Source organism: Myxocyprinus asiaticus, chromosome 7 (assembly GCF_019703515.2).
Source record: "Myxocyprinus asiaticus isolate MX2 ecotype Aquarium Trade chromosome 7, UBuf_Myxa_2, whole genome shotgun sequence".
Taxonomy (NCBI): domain Eukaryota; kingdom Metazoa; phylum Chordata; class Actinopteri; order Cypriniformes; family Catostomidae; genus Myxocyprinus; species Myxocyprinus asiaticus.
Window position 1 is genome coordinate 32967587 of NC_059350.1, and position 16489 is coordinate 32984075.

General features: G+C 38.2%; 1 protein-coding gene across 1 annotated transcript in view; it reads left to right on the forward strand.

Moving 5' to 3' along the window:
* The window catches only part of adgrl3.1 (adhesion G protein-coupled receptor L3.1), a 190646-nt gene extending 175088 nt beyond the window's left edge, over nucleotides 1–15558 (forward strand). Inside the window, exons 20-24 of the mRNA XM_051702396.1 lie at nucleotides 2959–3087; nucleotides 5484–5580; nucleotides 10493–10618; nucleotides 11968–11985; nucleotides 12649–15558. Of these exons, the coding sequence (XP_051558356.1) occupies nucleotides 2959–3087; nucleotides 5484–5580; nucleotides 10493–10618; nucleotides 11968–11985; nucleotides 12649–13565 (1287 nt within the window). The 3' untranslated portion in view covers nucleotides 13566–15558. The remainder of the gene's footprint in view (nucleotides 1–2958; nucleotides 3088–5483; nucleotides 5581–10492; nucleotides 10619–11967; nucleotides 11986–12648) is intronic.
* Nucleotides 15559–16489: the final 931 nt, after the last annotated feature.

Here is a 16489-nt window from a genome sequence, read left to right on the forward strand (position 1 = left end):
GAAAGTGCTCATATCCACATTAAACCAGTACATTTTAGCTGTGGAAGCAAACCGTTATTGATTAGGGGAAAATAATATGTGTATGTGTGAAAATTGCCATGTACTGATGGACAGAATTATTGGGTTGTACTGTGCAATTTGATTATGTATTCTTTTGCCCAACCTTAAAGGGATTGTTCACCCAAAAAATAAAAATTCTCTCATTTACTCACCCTCATGCCATCCCAGATATATATGACTTTCTTTCTTTTGCTTAACACAAACGAAGATTTCTAGAAAAATGATCTCAGCTCTGTTGGTCCTTACAATGCAAGTGAATGGTGGCCAGTACTTTTGAAGATCCAAGAAGCACATAAATGCAGCATAAAAGTAATCTGTACGACTCCAGTGGTTAAATCCATATCTTGTGAAGTAATATAATAGGTGTCGGTGAGAAACAGATCTATATTTAAGTCATGTTTTACTACAAATTCACTTTCACATACACACACTTTTTTAGTTTTTGGCAATTCACATTCTTTGTGCATATCACCACCTACTGGGCAGGGAGGATAATTTTTTGTAAAATGGACTTAAATATTGATCTGCTTCTCATCCACACCTGTCATATCACTTCTGAAGATATGGATTTAACCTCTGGAGTCTTATGGGTTTCTGTTATGCTGCCTTTATGTGCTTTTTGGACCTTCAAATTTCTGGCCCCCATTCACTTGCATTGTATGGACCTAAAGAGCTGAGATATTCTTCTGAAAATCTTTGTTTGTGATTAGCAGAAGAAAGAAAGTCTTTCACATTTGGGATGGCATGAAGGTGAGTAAATGATGAGAGAATTTTCATTTTTGGGTGAACTGTCCCTTTAAAACTGAGATGCGAATTCATCATTTTACTTTTACATTAAATATAAGTGCATGCAGGCAACCTCTAAGCACAAAGTGAATGATTTCATCTATTTTTAACTTGAATATTGGACTATCCACCTAATGGATCTTAATGCATTATGTATTCCCTCAAAAGCCCACAAAATACTGTTTTTGTTACACAACAAGAGATTGATCTTGGCCTATTTGTGCTTTGTGGAGACAGCAGTGATTTAAATCTTAATCTGTAAGTCCTGTTTGGTTGAGGTCTTTAAAGAGGAGTTGGGTGTGCAGTCATCCATAGAGACGGAGGAATAAAACCATTGGATTTTATTTGGCTGATCTTAGAGAGCATTCTTTCAACAGCTGCGCAAACAATAACAAAATGTCCATGTTAACAACATTAAAAAGCAATTACAGCTGTATTATTGCTGATACAACTGGGAGTTTTGCACTGATATTTGGTCATTACTGTTATTATGTCTAGGTTTTTGGATGGAGCAATACAACTTTTGGTCTCTGTTGCTTGAAAATGCACTGAGGGTGGAAGGGGAAAGGTTGTGTTGTTTAAAGCATTGTTTAAAGGTCGTCCAGCATGCTAACGACTGAAGTCATAGAAATTATATGAGAGTTTAATTAGGTTTCTGTCTTCCACAATGAAGTTTTCTTTGCTGTTCACACAAAAACACACTCATTACACACTCATGCACTCATGCAGATACACTCTGGCCTGCATGAACTGACAAAGTATATACACTGGTGGCCAAATGTTTGGAATAATGTACAGATTTTGCTGTTTCGGATGGAAATTGGTACTTTAATTCACCAAAGTGGCATTCAACTGATCACAAAGTATAGTCAGGACATGTAAAATATATGTAATGTATGACTGATGTAAAAAACAGCACCATTACTATTTGAAAAAAGTCATTTTTGATCAAATCTATACAGGCCCCATTTCCAGCAGTCATCACTCCAACACCTTATCCTTGAGTAATCATGCTCAATTGCTAATTTGGTACTAGAAAATCACTTGGCATTATATCAAACACAATTGAAAGCTATTTGGTTCGTTAAATGAAGCTTAACATTGTCTTTGCGTTTGTTTTTGAGTTGCCACAGTGTGCAATAGACTGGCATGTCTTAAGGTCAATATTAGGTCAAAAATTAGGGCAAAGAAGAAAACTTTCTCTAGAAACTCATCAGTCAATCATTGTTTTGAGTAATGAAGGCTATACAATGCTTGAAATTGCCAAAAAACTGAAGATTTCATACAAAGTGTACACTACAGTCTTCAAAGACAAAGGACAACTGGCTCTAACAAGGACAGAAAGAGATGTGGAAGATCAGATGTACAACTAAACAAGAGGATAAGTACATCAGAGTCTCTAGTTTGAGAAATAGACACCTCAAATGTCCTCAGCTGACAGCTTCATTGAATTCTACACGCTCAACGCCATTTTCATGTACAACAGTAAAGAGAAGACTCAGGAGTGCAGGCCTTATAGGAAGAATTGCAAAGAAAAAGCCACTTTTGAAACAGAAAAAGAAAAAGAAAAGGTTAGAGTGGGCAAAGAAACACAGACATTGGACAACAGATAATTGGAAAAGAGTGTAATGGATCTTAACCCCAATGAGCTTTTGTGGGATCAGTTAGACTGTAAGGTGCGTGAGAAGTGCCCGACAAGACATTCACATCTATGGCAAGTGCTACAGGAAGCGTGGGGTGAAATGTCACCTGAGTATCTGGACAAACAAAGAATGCCAAGGATCTGCAAAGCTGTCATTGCTGCACGTGGAGGATTTTTTAATGAGAACTCTTTGAAGTAGTTTAAGAAGTTCTGAACATTATTTTCAAATTGTAATAGTCATTTTTCACATTAGTAATGTCCTGACTTTACATTGTGATCAGTTGAATGCCACTTTGGTGAATAAAAGTACCAATTTCTTTCCATAAGAGCAAAATCTGTACATTGTTCCAAACTTTTGGCCGCCAGTGTATAAAACAAGCATAAACACATTCACAAACTTTTGCATATATGATCACTTTTCCCCTGAAAACAAATCACCTTGGTTTACCAAACTCTGTGTGTTTGTGTAGGTGCGTAAGGAATATGGCCGGTGTCTTCGCACACACTGCTGCAGTGGAAAGAGTGTGGAATCAACTATCTCCACTTCAACTAAGACTAGCACAGCCCGCACACCTGGACGCTATTCCACCAATTCACAGGTAACACACACACCCAGGGTCGATTCAGATTTATGCCAATAAAGACATGGCCTGTACTAAATTCAGTTAAATTAAGTGGAATTGACGCCAAAATTTAAAGTAAACACTATTCCCTCACATTTATAATAAGTGATGTTTTGTATTGATTTTTGGTGCTATAAAACAATAATCAAGCTAAAGATATGCATTTCTAGATATGGGTAATTGACAAATAACATGGACAACATTTCAGAAAGATTTTAGGTAAAAAAAAAAAAATAAAAAAAAAATTGTATATATACACTGTTGTGTGTATACAGTGCATCCAGAAAGTATTCATAGCGCTTCACTTTTTCCACATTTTGTTAGGTTACAGCCTTATTCCAAAATGGATTAATTATTTTCCTCAATTCTACAAACAATACCCCATAATGACAACGTGAAAGAAATTTGTTTGAAATCTTTGCAAATTTATTAAATAAAAACAAATAAAAATAAGAACATGTACATAAGTATTCACAGCCTTTGCTCAGTACTTTGTTGAAGCACCTTTGGCACCAATTACAGCCTCAAGTCTTTTTGAGTATGATGCTACAAGCTTGGCACACCTATTTTTGGGCAGTTTCTCCCATTCTTCTTTGCAGGACCTCTCAAGCTCCATCAGGTTGGATGGGGAGCGTCGGTGCACAGCCATTTTCAGATCTCTCCAGAGATGTTCAATCGGGTTCAGGTCTGGGCTCTGGCTGGGCCACTCAAGGACATTCACAGAGTTGTCCCGTAGCCACTCCTTTGTTATCTTGGCTGTGTGCTTAGGGTCGTTGTCCTGTTGGAAGATGAACCTTCGCCCCAGTCTGAGGTCCAGAATGCTCTGGAGCAGGTTTTCATCAAGGATGTCTCTGTACATTGCTGCATTCATCTTTCCCTTGATCCTGACTAGTCTCCCAGTTCCTGCCACTAAAAAACATCCCCACAGCATGATGCTGCCACCACCATGCTTCACTGTAGGGATTGTATTGGCCAGGTGATGAGCGGTGCCTGGTTTCCTCCTGACATGATGCTTGCCATTCAGGCCAAAGTGTTCAATCTTTGTTTCATCAGACCAGAGAATTTTGTTTCTCATGGTCTGAGAGTCCTTCAGGTGCCTTTTGGCAAACTCCAGGCAGGCTGTCATGTGCCTTTTACTGAGGAGTGGCTTCCGTCTGGCCACTCTACCATATAGGCCTGATTGATGGAGTGCTGCAGAGATGGTTGTTCTTCTGGAAGGTTCTCCTCTCTCCACAAAGAAAGCTGGAGCTCTGTCCGAGTGACCATCAGGTTCTTAGTCACCTCCCTGACTAAGGCCCTTCTCCCCCGATCGCTCAGTTTGGCCGGGCGGCCAGCTCTAGGAAAAGTCCTGGTGGTTCCAAACTTCTTCCATTTACGGATGATGGAGGCCACTGTGCTCATTGGGACCTTCAATGCTGCAGAAATTTTTCTGTACCCTTCCCCAGATCTGTGCCTCGATACAATCCTGTCTCGGCGGTCTACAGACAATTCCTTGGGCTTCATGGCTTGGTTTGTGCTCTGACATGCACTGTTAACTGTTGGACCTTATATAGACAGGTGTGTGCCTTTCCAAATCATGTCCAATCAACTGAATTTACCACAGGTGGACTCCAATCAAGTTGTAGAAACATCTCAAGGATGATCAGTGGAAACAGGATGCACCTGAGCTCAATTTTGAGTGTCACGGCAAAGGCTGTGAATACTTATGTACATGTGTTTTTTTTTTTTTTTCGTTTTTTATTTTTAATAAATTTGCAAAGATTTCAAACAAACTTCTTTCACGTTGTCATTATGGGGTATTGTTTGTAGTATTTTGAGGAAAATAATGAATTTAATCCATTTTGGAATAAGGCTGTAACATAACAAAACGTGGAAAAAGTGAAGCGCTGTGAATACTTTCCGGATGCACTGTATATAATATATTTTACAATATTAGGCTATATACTGTATATACAAAAGCTAAAGTGTATATTATACGTTTTTCACCATTTGAATTTTTTTTTGCAATTCACTTAAATAGATCTGCAGTTCATTTTTAAAAGTGTAAATATTTCAAGTAGTATAAATGAGGTCATAAAAACAACATGCATAGTAATTTTACAAGAATTGGACAGATGTTGTTTAAAGTAGTTTTGGATTATGTATAGTGTCACACTACAGGATACCGTTGTCACTGCTTGAATTGTAATGTCAGCTACACATATACTAAATATGCTTGCAGGCCTATGAGCAGCATGCCTTCTACATTCTACTGCATTGTAGAAGACTATACTATTAGTGCTTCATAGGACTCTATTTTATTGTTTGCTTTCTTTGGAAAATGTTTTCCTCTCAATCAGAAAACTAAAACAGTCAGTCTTCCACTTTCTCAGAGTCGTATTCGTAGGATGTGGAATGATACCGTCAGAAAGCAGTCAGAATCATCTTTCATCACGGCTGATCTGAACAGCACAGCCACACTCAACAGAGGTAAAGCCAACATACACACAAACAGGCACCCACATGGACACATGTATAATATTCATACACAGTATAAAATACATATAAAAGTTTGGACAATTTGGACCTGACTGAATGTGTATTTCTTATCATTTTTAAGACCTTTTGATTTAAAGGCTTATTCTTAAATTATGTTTTGTAGACAAATATAAATTTGTCCTATGTATGGATTTCTTTGCTTTTATCAAATGTAGCAAACTTCTAGGTACAAATAGTTACACACACACACACAAAACAGGTTCCCTGGATCTGATATGAGCAAAAGTACAAAAGAAACGAGTTCAATTATCATTTGACCCCTACTGGTTAATTCTGACCAATCAGCTTTCCCATGACACAAGAAGAATAATATGCCCTGAAAATGTGTATTTGTATATGTATGTGTGTGTTTGTTTATTGAAGAGGGAAGGAAAGAAAAGTAAATGATAAGAGAAACTGCAGAAGAATCTGGAACGACAACAGAATAGCCCTCCAACTTGCTGACACTGATTACACTGAGGTTCAAATGGATCAGACATCTGTGTGAATGTTTGTGTGCGCGCATGTGTGTGCTCATTCTCAAACCCTGCCTGCCCAAACGCTACATCAGCGCTGAAGCCATGGGAAAAAATTTTTCCCAGTCAAGTCATACTGGCAGGATATGATGGGACAAAATGTCCAACATTCACAGCTGTCCAAAATAAACAATCTATGCTGAGCTCCGTACTGATATTACAGTCCACATGGGAGGTTTGACATTCCTCTCCACCCAAACCAGAGGATGAGAGCAGATTGGAGCGGCAGCAATTTCCCCTCCCTAATCAATGCATTTGGTATCACTCCACTCCAACTCCACTCCAGGTTTTCCATTTGCCATTTTGAAATCGCTCCAGAGCACAATTTCCTTCCACTTACCAATCCACTGTAGTGGCACTCCAAAGTTTTTCAATATGTTTTTGTGTTATGAATGATTTGACACAAGATTGTGCCACAATTTTAATACAGTTGTGAGGGCGATGCGTTAGTATGATGATATGATTGTTCGGAATTTTGAAAATCTGAGAGAAGGGAGAGATGCAGGGCTCAACAATAAACATATGTGAGAGAGTTCTGGGCCAGTAGAAGGAACTTTCACTTGCCTAATTGGGCCAGTGCTGCATTGTCACTTTGTCTTACATTTGTTTATCAAGTCGTTGTGTTTTTTTGTGTCTTGAAAACTTGGTTTTCACTCCTGTATTGAATTTTGTTGTTGAAAAATCTGCTAATTTCAGCTTGTCACCAGGATAAAATATAATAGAGGTTTTGTTAAAATTGCAAGAGTGACTTGTGTGTTTACAGTGCTAAGTAGAATTGTAATCTGGTACTGATTACAAATTACATGACTAAAATTGTAGTCAGTAATTAATTTGAATGCTTTTAGATTACTTTCAGATTACTTCTGACCTAATTCTTGTTTATTTGCTGTCACATGCATTTGATTAGTATATGATATCATTTTGACATAATGTTGCTTAAATGCATTCAAGAAAATTCATTGAATTTATCAAATTATGAGAATTTATGATTTTTTGTGTTTGTTATTTCTCGCTATTTGCCTGTTTCTGAGTTAAATAAAAAAGGCACTTAAAATGTTTTTACTCTAGCAATTTTGGCATTACAGACACCATCCATGTGTTGTAATGGATCATACCAGTTTTATTTGTAAATCAACATTAAAAAAAAAGTCTCATAATTTGTCCAAAAACCAAAAGCACATTCATGAACATTTTTAAAGCAGCGTACAAAGGCAATTTGCGAAACTAAAACTACAACCCCAATTCCGAAAAAGTTGGGACAGTATGAAAATTGCTAATAAAAACAAAAACGATTTGTGATTTGTAAATTATATTCACCCTTTGCTATATTGAAAGCACTACAACTACATATTATATGATGTTTTAACCTGTGAATTTCATTGTTTGTTTGTTTGTTTTAATGTACAGTCATTTCAAATCAGATGATTGCAACATGCTCAAAAAGTTGGGACAGTTGAATGTTTTCCACTGTGAAACATCACCATTTGTTCTAATAACACTTATTAAGCATTTGGGCACTGAAGACACTGTAAAAGTGCCTTCTTTAGCCAAGATCGCTCGCTGTGTTCCCAAAAATGCCAATTTTTGGCTCAGGTGCCAAATTAATTTTATATGCTTCTGAGAGAAATTCAAATATACACCTCAAGAATGGCCACATTTTTTGACAGGACCAGAAAGCATGAGCCAACATACCTTCTGAAATCTTGCATTTATTACATGTAGAGGATACATTTGGGTAAATCCTGTGTAGCTTGGTCCTCAAATAATGAAGCCTGTGGATAACTTTGAATTGAATCACAGCGTGCCTAGCATTAATAGAGCATTCGTGAATTTTATTAAGATAATTTTCCCATGAATCATTAATCAATTCTATAGCAAGCTCCTTTTCCCATTCTCGCTTAATAAGATCAGTGTTTGTGTTCACCCTGTCTAGCAGTAGAGCATAAAAGAAGGATACCGCGCCATGTTCCATTGGACTGCCGTTACTTAGAGTTTCAAGAGTTTGATGTATAGGCATGTTTTCGAATCTTGTGAAATGTTTCCTAGTAAAATCTCTAATTTGTAAATACCGGAAAAAAATCTGTAGATAAAAGGTCATACTTTAATTTAAGATGATTAAATGAACCAAATGTATTATCAATATACAAGTCTCTTATGGAAATTAAATCCTTTTGCCTCAATTGAAAGAAAACCTTGTCTTGTAAGCCAGGGATGAAGGCATGGTTGTTACAAATTGGGCTGTCCAAATATATGTGTGGAAGATTTAGAAATGATTTAATCTGCTTCTTTTTAAGGGAATTATTTATTATTATGTCCCCATTATAAAACCTTGAATCGATTTTTACCGGACTATTCAGCAATGCTTCTAAATATGTCCTCCTACATGAGGTTCTTTCTAACCAAACCCATTATGTTATCTCCCCTTTATTTTCTGAAGTTTGTCTCCACCAGGAAAGGGACCGTAGATTAGCGGCCCAATAGTAACCTCTGAAGTAGGGAAGACTAAATCCTACTTTTGCTTTTGACTTACACAGATGTTTTTTAGATATTCTGACAGCTTTATAATCCCATATAAAAGGAATAATTGTAGACTCTAATTTTGCAAATAACTTTAACGGTATGAGAACTGGAATGGAAAGAATTAAATATAAGAATCGAGGGAGAGTCACCATTTTGATTTGCATAGTAAAGTCTTAACTTGCATCTGTGGATGCAGTGGATAACTAAAGTTATCCCAAGCCCATGTTCATGATATTTATTACAGATGAATGCCATTTTTTTAAGTCAGTGATGTCTGAGGGATCAGAGATCACGCGCATTCAGAAATGGTTTTCGTCTTGCCTTTTACGCACAGAGATTTGGCCAGATTCCTTGAATCTTTTAACTTTATTGTGCACTGTAGAGGGTGAAATGCCCCAAATCCTTCCAGTTTGTCTTTGGGGAACATTGTTCTCAAAGTGCTGGATTATTTGCTTTAGCATCTCTTGGCAAATTGACAAGTCTTGAATGATCCTTGCTCTTGAAGGACTAGGCTGTTTTTGGAGGCTCCATATACAGTATACAGTGTTATGACACAATTGCCTCACCTGTTTAACATCTCCTGTTTCACATCGCCTTGTTATTTCAACTTGTCAAATTGTTATTTGTCTTTAATTGCCCCTGTCTCAACTTTTTTGAAATTACTGTACTTTTAAAAAAAAAAACAATGAAATTGAAAGGTGAAAGGTAAAACATCATATAATGTGTACTTGTAGTGCTTTCAATATAGCAAAGGCTGAATATAATTTACAAATCACTCCTTTGTGTTTTTATTTGCATTTTTCATACTGTCCCAACTTGGAATTGGGGTTGTAACTTTATCACACTAATGCAGTCGGTTTGGACTTACTGTGGATTAACGCCACCTGGCTGATGTTTGCAATTCCACAACCCTCATCCCCCTTACAAAATTGATTTTTGTAATCTGATTACATAATCCAAATTATATGTAATATGTTACTACCCAACACTGTGTGTTTATGAGTAAAACATGGAGTTACATTTATAGCTGGATATTACTATATTGCAACTCAAAAACCTAGTATTTACAAGTATAACCTAGTATTAGTTTTTATTTTATTTTATTTTTTTATTTTACATAAAATATATCAGTAGAAATAAAAATATGTATTTTGTGCTGTTGTTGTTGTTAGGCTAGTGAAAACTTTGGGAGGGCAAGTAAAAATCTGAACAACTGTCCCGAACGGGCCAGCAAAAAAAACTGAAATGTATTACCCACCTTTAGATTTTATTTCCATATGCAAAATAAATGTTGTGTTTCCATATTTCATGTTTTTCTCACCATATCTGATTTTGTATTTTTTTTTTGTATTTTTTTTTGTCATTCCAATTATATTTCACAAATGTAATCTTTCATTCTGACTGCTAATAGTCTATTAACACTGTGTTTAACACATTTGAATTCTTGTTGACATGCAATTACATTGCTTGTTAACATGTGTTATGGGTTGTGGTGAATCAGAGCGATCTTGGAGAGAGCGAGAATACAGACGCTACAACTTAGACCGCTCACATACTCTTACCCAAACTAACTTGTTACAACTACTGAAGTTTAAAGCTGTTTAAGCACAAGTTTACTGACTTCATCTGCATCATTCTAACTGTTTATTGTTCATCTTTTTTCTGTCTCTGTTGCTCTCTCTTTCTGTCCTCTTTCAACCTTTTCTTTCTGCCTTTCATACCTGTCACTCTCTCTCTCTCTCTCTCTCTCTCTCTCTCTCTCTCTCTCTCTCTGTGCCACTCTTTTTCTCTGTTTGTGGGTTTTGTAGGTACCATGGCTAATCATCTCATCTCCAATGCTCTGTTACGTCCTCATGGCACTAATCCCTATAACACACTACTTGGAGAGTCTGCTGTGTACAATAACCCAACTGCCAACATGTTCAACACGCAAGGTTTGCCTCTCACATACATATTCACAAACTTGAGCACCAATCAGATGGTAATTGTTTCTCTGGGTGAGGTCTGTAGAATAAAATTTACATCGCTCCTCTGTAGAAAAAACTCATGCATAATGGCAATAAAAGGGTTAGTTTACCCAAAAATTACATTTTTATCATAATTTACTCATCCTCATATTGTTACAAACCTGTATGACTTTCTTCCGTGGAATCCAAAAGGAAAAGTTTAGCTGAATGTTCATGCGGCTTGTGTCCACACAATAAAGTGAAAGGGGACAGATGCTGTCAAGCTTCAAAAATGAAAATGCACCATAAAAGTAGTAAGTAAGACTTGTGCTAAATTGCAAGTCTTCTGAATCCATATAATAGCAAACATAGCTATTGCTAACATGCAGTAAATAAAAGAAAGCTATTGTTGTAAGCTCAGAGATGGAAATTTAGATGGAAATGAATTCCAATGCAACGCTGGTATATGTCAAAAACTTGGGCCAAAAATTTTCTCCTGAGCATTTGGAGAAAAATCATGACATTTTTAATCCGGCTGGCAATAAAAGTGGTGACTAGCAGCTTAAATGTACCTATTGTAAAACAATTCCCATGCAAATGTGGGTTTTCAAACAATACACTTAGAAATACAGACACACATTCATATACACCCCTTTAATGTAGACACACAGGACAATAGACCTTATTCACGGCAGCGCCATCTTTGCTTTTTGACGAGAATGACAACAACACTGTGAGGGACAGACGTACAGTCTCTTCAATGGGTTGTACTGCAGTTTAAAGTGTTTTTGGATCGTTCTGTGGACAAAACATTGAAAAAACATATTTTCAAGAACAGTCAATAGACAAAAAACTCCAGACAACATGAGTTGTGGAAAATCAGATGAGATCTAAGAGCTTTTTACATCTTTATACTGTTCGTGCCATTAAAGAGATTTAAGTCTATCCCTCACAGCCTCATTGTCATTCCCATTAAATATCAAAGATGCGCTACCGTGAATAAGGTCTATACAGAGTTAGCAATGATTTCTTGCTTACATACTTCCTGTGTCTGTTTAATTAGCTTGTATATGTTGTTTATGTGTTCATCTGTTATGTTTAATAATTAAAATTAATTATAAAATAATAAAAAAATGTAAGTAGCATATCCTGAACTCAGCAGGGTAGCATTGAGTCACTAATGCCTGTTACAGTCTGAGCCAAATATAATGCTTCTCTCTCTTTCTCTGGACATATTCCATAAGCATTTATATATGTAATCATTTCTCTCTCTCCCTCTCTCTCTCTCTCTCTCTCTCTCTCTCTCCCTATCCCTTGCTTTTCATGCGGGTCTGCAGCCTCCTACAGAGATTCAAGTATGATTTATTTACTTTCACAACAGCTCCACATTTATAAAATATTCTCATGTGCTTCTTAAATCTCATCCTTTCTCTTCCTCACTTTCTCATCCCTCCCCTCTATTTCTCCTCTTCTCCTATTAAATCTGCATTCCTCCTGTTTCTGTTTTGATGAGAGTACAGTTAATATCCTATATGATATCCTCTTTCATAAAGCACACTGTATGTGAACTGATTTCATATTACCATCAGTCATAAATATATATAAATATATTCAAGAAAATTTTAGATGAACTGAAATTTAAAGGAATTCTTCACCCAAAGATCACAATTCTGTCTTTGTTAATTCACCCAGACATGTTGTTTTAAACCTGTATGTCTTCATTTCTTCCGTGGAACTCAAAAGGAGGTGTTAGACAGAATTTTAGGGACTGACAACCTCAGTCACCATTCACTGTCATTGTATGGAAAAAGGATGCACTGAAAGTGAATGGTGACTGAGGTTGTCAGTCCCTAGCATTCTGTCTAACATCTCCTTTTGTGTTCCAAGTAGGTAAATGAGAGACAGAATTTTCGTAAGTTTTATTTGAGAATGGAATAGGTTGTTTGTTCTGCTGAAACCCTTCAAATGTTGTTAGTTGAGGCATTTATGTCAATGTTGTTCCATTCCCTGTGTTTCAGAGAGCATTCTGAATAATGCACGAGACTCCAGTGTCATGGATACGCTGCCACTTAACGGTAACCATGGCAACAGCTACGGTGTGACAGCAGGTGATTACCTTACCTACAGTTCTCGTGGCAGCGAGCCGCCAACTACGCTTGAGAAAAAGATCTTGAAAGAGCTGACGGCAAACTACGCTCCGTCGTACCTAAACACTCAAGAGCGACAGGGGAAAGCTCACCAGGGGACCTTAACCAACAAACTCAACAACCACCTGGCCAACGGAGGGGTCACGGGGTCATCATCCATCACCAAGGAAGAAGTAATGGTGCTCGATAACCCTGGAGCGTTTCATCGGCATGATGACGGGGGTGGGTTAAGCTTAGAGCTCATTAGGGAGGAGTCACAAGCACCGCTCCTCCCACCGAGACCGCCCCCACCAGAAAACCATGCCCCCTTGCACACGTTCTCGGCCCACCGGCGACTGCCACAGGAGAATAGCGAGAGCTTCTTCCCACTGCTCCCTAATGACACACACACACACTCCTCGCACACGCAAACTCCCCGTGCGCACACACACTCCCCGCTAAGAGACTCGCTCTATACCAGCATGCCCACTCTGACTGACCTCCCACACGGCACTGATGACCTCATCAACGGTCTCCATGACGACGAAGATGATGAGGAAGACGATGGCGAGGAGGAAGAGGGAAGGGAACTGCACCTGACCAATGGCAAAGGGGTTGTCATGGAGACAGACGACGTGTACTACAAGAGCATGCCGAACCTGGGCTCGCGGAACCACATACAGGAACTAGAGAGCTACTATCAGATGGGTCGGGGGGGCAGTGACGGGTTCATCGCCCCACCTGAGAAAGAAGACTCATCACCCGAAGAACAGCCACCAGACCCCTCACAGCTGGTCACAAGCCTGTAGACACTGACACATATACACACACACACACACACGCATTCTGACTGGTGTGTGTGTGTGACACAATGCACAAGGCATGGGATACACTACCTACTGCACTGATAGACCTCTAGAAAGACTGATTCCAGATAGCCCCTGGCTCCAGTAAATACAAGTATCCTGTACCAATCTGCACCAAAATCCTGTTCGAGTTAGAGCCAGTAACCAGAATTGGTAACCCATTCCTGCGCTAGAACGAGCGTAGGCAGGTCTCGTGGACATTTTCTCGTGAATCTCCTTGTAAACTGATCTGTTGAATAAAACTATTCACAGAAACGCTAGTCAATTAGGAGACGTGAATTCCAGTCAGACAAACTTTTTCCTCCCTCAATCATTTGCATTGCACTCCTTAACCTCCAGAAAGGCCACTATAAAAACCTTCATCCAATGCCGACAGCCATTCTCCTCAAAGCTCTTAAAGGATTATGCCAATGTGTGGAGGGCGTGTAAATGCCATTTTAGATGACTGTGTATGATAATGTGACCACCAACCCAGACTCTGAACTCTTCGATCATACTGAACTGTATAACCCACAATTTCTCTAGACTTCTCTATGATTCTGTGCTGCACACATTCCTTCTCGTTTCGCACCGATCTTGTTTCTGAGCGTAAAATCACACAAGCGCATCTAATCTTTAAGACTGAGGAAGCATCTCTTTTTCGTACGTTTATGTTTCAGTAATAATCTCAGTTATCGAGAGGTAATATTCACTAATTACAACGAAATGGAGCAAATTTTCATGCAAAATGTAAAGTTCCCTGATATTGCATATGATCTTATGCGTTTCATGTTTTTGACATATTTTGCCCCTTGTATGTGTTTTTATAGACTAGACCAATCCCATGATGCTGTGATGGTCCTCCATAATACTTTTCCTTATAACACACAGCACACACATATCAACATTCATAACCCACATTCTCTCTTCTTAATAGCCAAAAAACACTGTTGCAGTTCTCTTGTTTGAAAGGATGACCATCACACTCTCTTTTTTTCCAAATGCAACACTTTGTCATTCTAATTCCCACTGTGTTGATTATTTCCAAGAGACTCTGGGGAACCGACTGTTTTGTGATGGACAGCTATTGCAGATGGGATCCCATAGCTGTCCATGATACTGGAATGTTGTAATGTCATGAATTCTAGAGTGCTTACCCTTGAACACATCACATTTTGTGTTCCAGAGCAGAAATTGTCCTTTGGATGCAGGTTGAAGAATTATGGCTATTCCAGTCATTTGAGTTGTTTGGACCTCATTGTAACCAGGCTAAAATTGTTCTCAGGCTAAACAATTTTTTGTTATCTTATTGTGAAGATTTCACATACCAATTCTATTTTTAACAGTTCAGTCAAAAAGGGTAAGATTAAAAAAAACTAGTGGCAAAGTGTATCGAAACTATTTACCTGGTCCAAGTCCAGTTGAATTTACATTTAAATTTGTGGACTGGAGAAATCATGATTTAAAGTCATGCAGTCCAGATGGAGCATGTGTAAACAAATAAATTAGCCCTGTAAATGAACTACAGACAAGGAGTATGGGACCTTAAACCGAGTGGTTTTGAAGATGGCAACAGCCTTGAAAATGTTGTTTTCTATAAAACTACTGTTTACTTGATCTTAGACTGAGACTCCCTGTAGCTTGCACATCTTTCCCTTGTTAACCCACCCTGAGAAAATTGACATATTTATTCCTGTGATTCAGTCTTTTTTTTATTCTTCATTTTTCAACAGATCAGAAATGTAGGATCTTAGAGAGGGTTGTAAAAGAATCGGATTGGCACTGAGACCTTTTTTATTGTTATTATCATCAATATTATTATTATTACAGTATCAATGAAATTATTATTTATTCTTTTCATATGCATTCTAAACTGAATGAACTCATAACTAATATTTGTTGTAACAGTGAAAGTTGTTTGCCAACAAATAAAATGACTGAATTAATATTTACAATATTTCACAGGGTGGATGTGTGTTCTTTTTTTTCTTTTTCCTATTTCTTTTTATTTTGACTCCTATGGGATTCATGGAAGGATTGTGATGGAGTAAATTGTACTGTTTATTGTAATTCTCTGTTGAAAATCCTTTTGAACTATACTTAATCTCTGTCTGGGAAAGCAGCCGGAAGACTTTAACAGTCAGTCGCTCTATACTGACCCAGTTTCGGGCTTTAAAAAGAGTCGTCAGTACCGGCACCACTCACAGAGTGCACTACCAATTAATTATGCACATCCGAGAGGAGCACCAGCACACAGAGTAATTACGAACTATTGATCTTCATGTCTTTCCATGCAAACAGACACACGTCCATCTGCAAACATGCCCAAATGTCAGACAGCCTGTGCGTGCCAGTGTGTCTGTGAGAGTTCGCTCTGCCAAATGTTACCACCTTCATGAATATTTACCAGCCATTTTTTTGACATGCAGTTGAGCATTTTGAAGCAGCCCCCCCCCCAAGCAACAGAATATATAGCTTCATACTCTAGAGCCCTGTCCTGCCTTTGACATAAGTCTGGAGTGTGTAGGCAGCCGATGAGACTGAAAAGTTAGATGTCTTTAAGGAAGGAAACTTTTAACCATCCAACACCTACAGCCTAGCACACGCACACCCAAAAGTTTGGGTAAAACAGAGAGAGGGGAAAAAAAGAGCAAGTCAACATGGGGTGTGAGACAGATAGATGTAAAAAAAATAGATGGAGAGACAGAGACAGACAGAAGAGGACTGCACTCTTCTCGTCGCTCTCTCCCGGCTTTGTCTCAGGTTAATTAAACAAGACTGAAGAGGATATGGGGCGAAACTCAGCATGGCCACTATGATCATTTAGTGTTGCCTGTGAGTTTTACCCAAGCTGCCCTCTCTTAACATGAGAAGTGTTTTAACTGCAC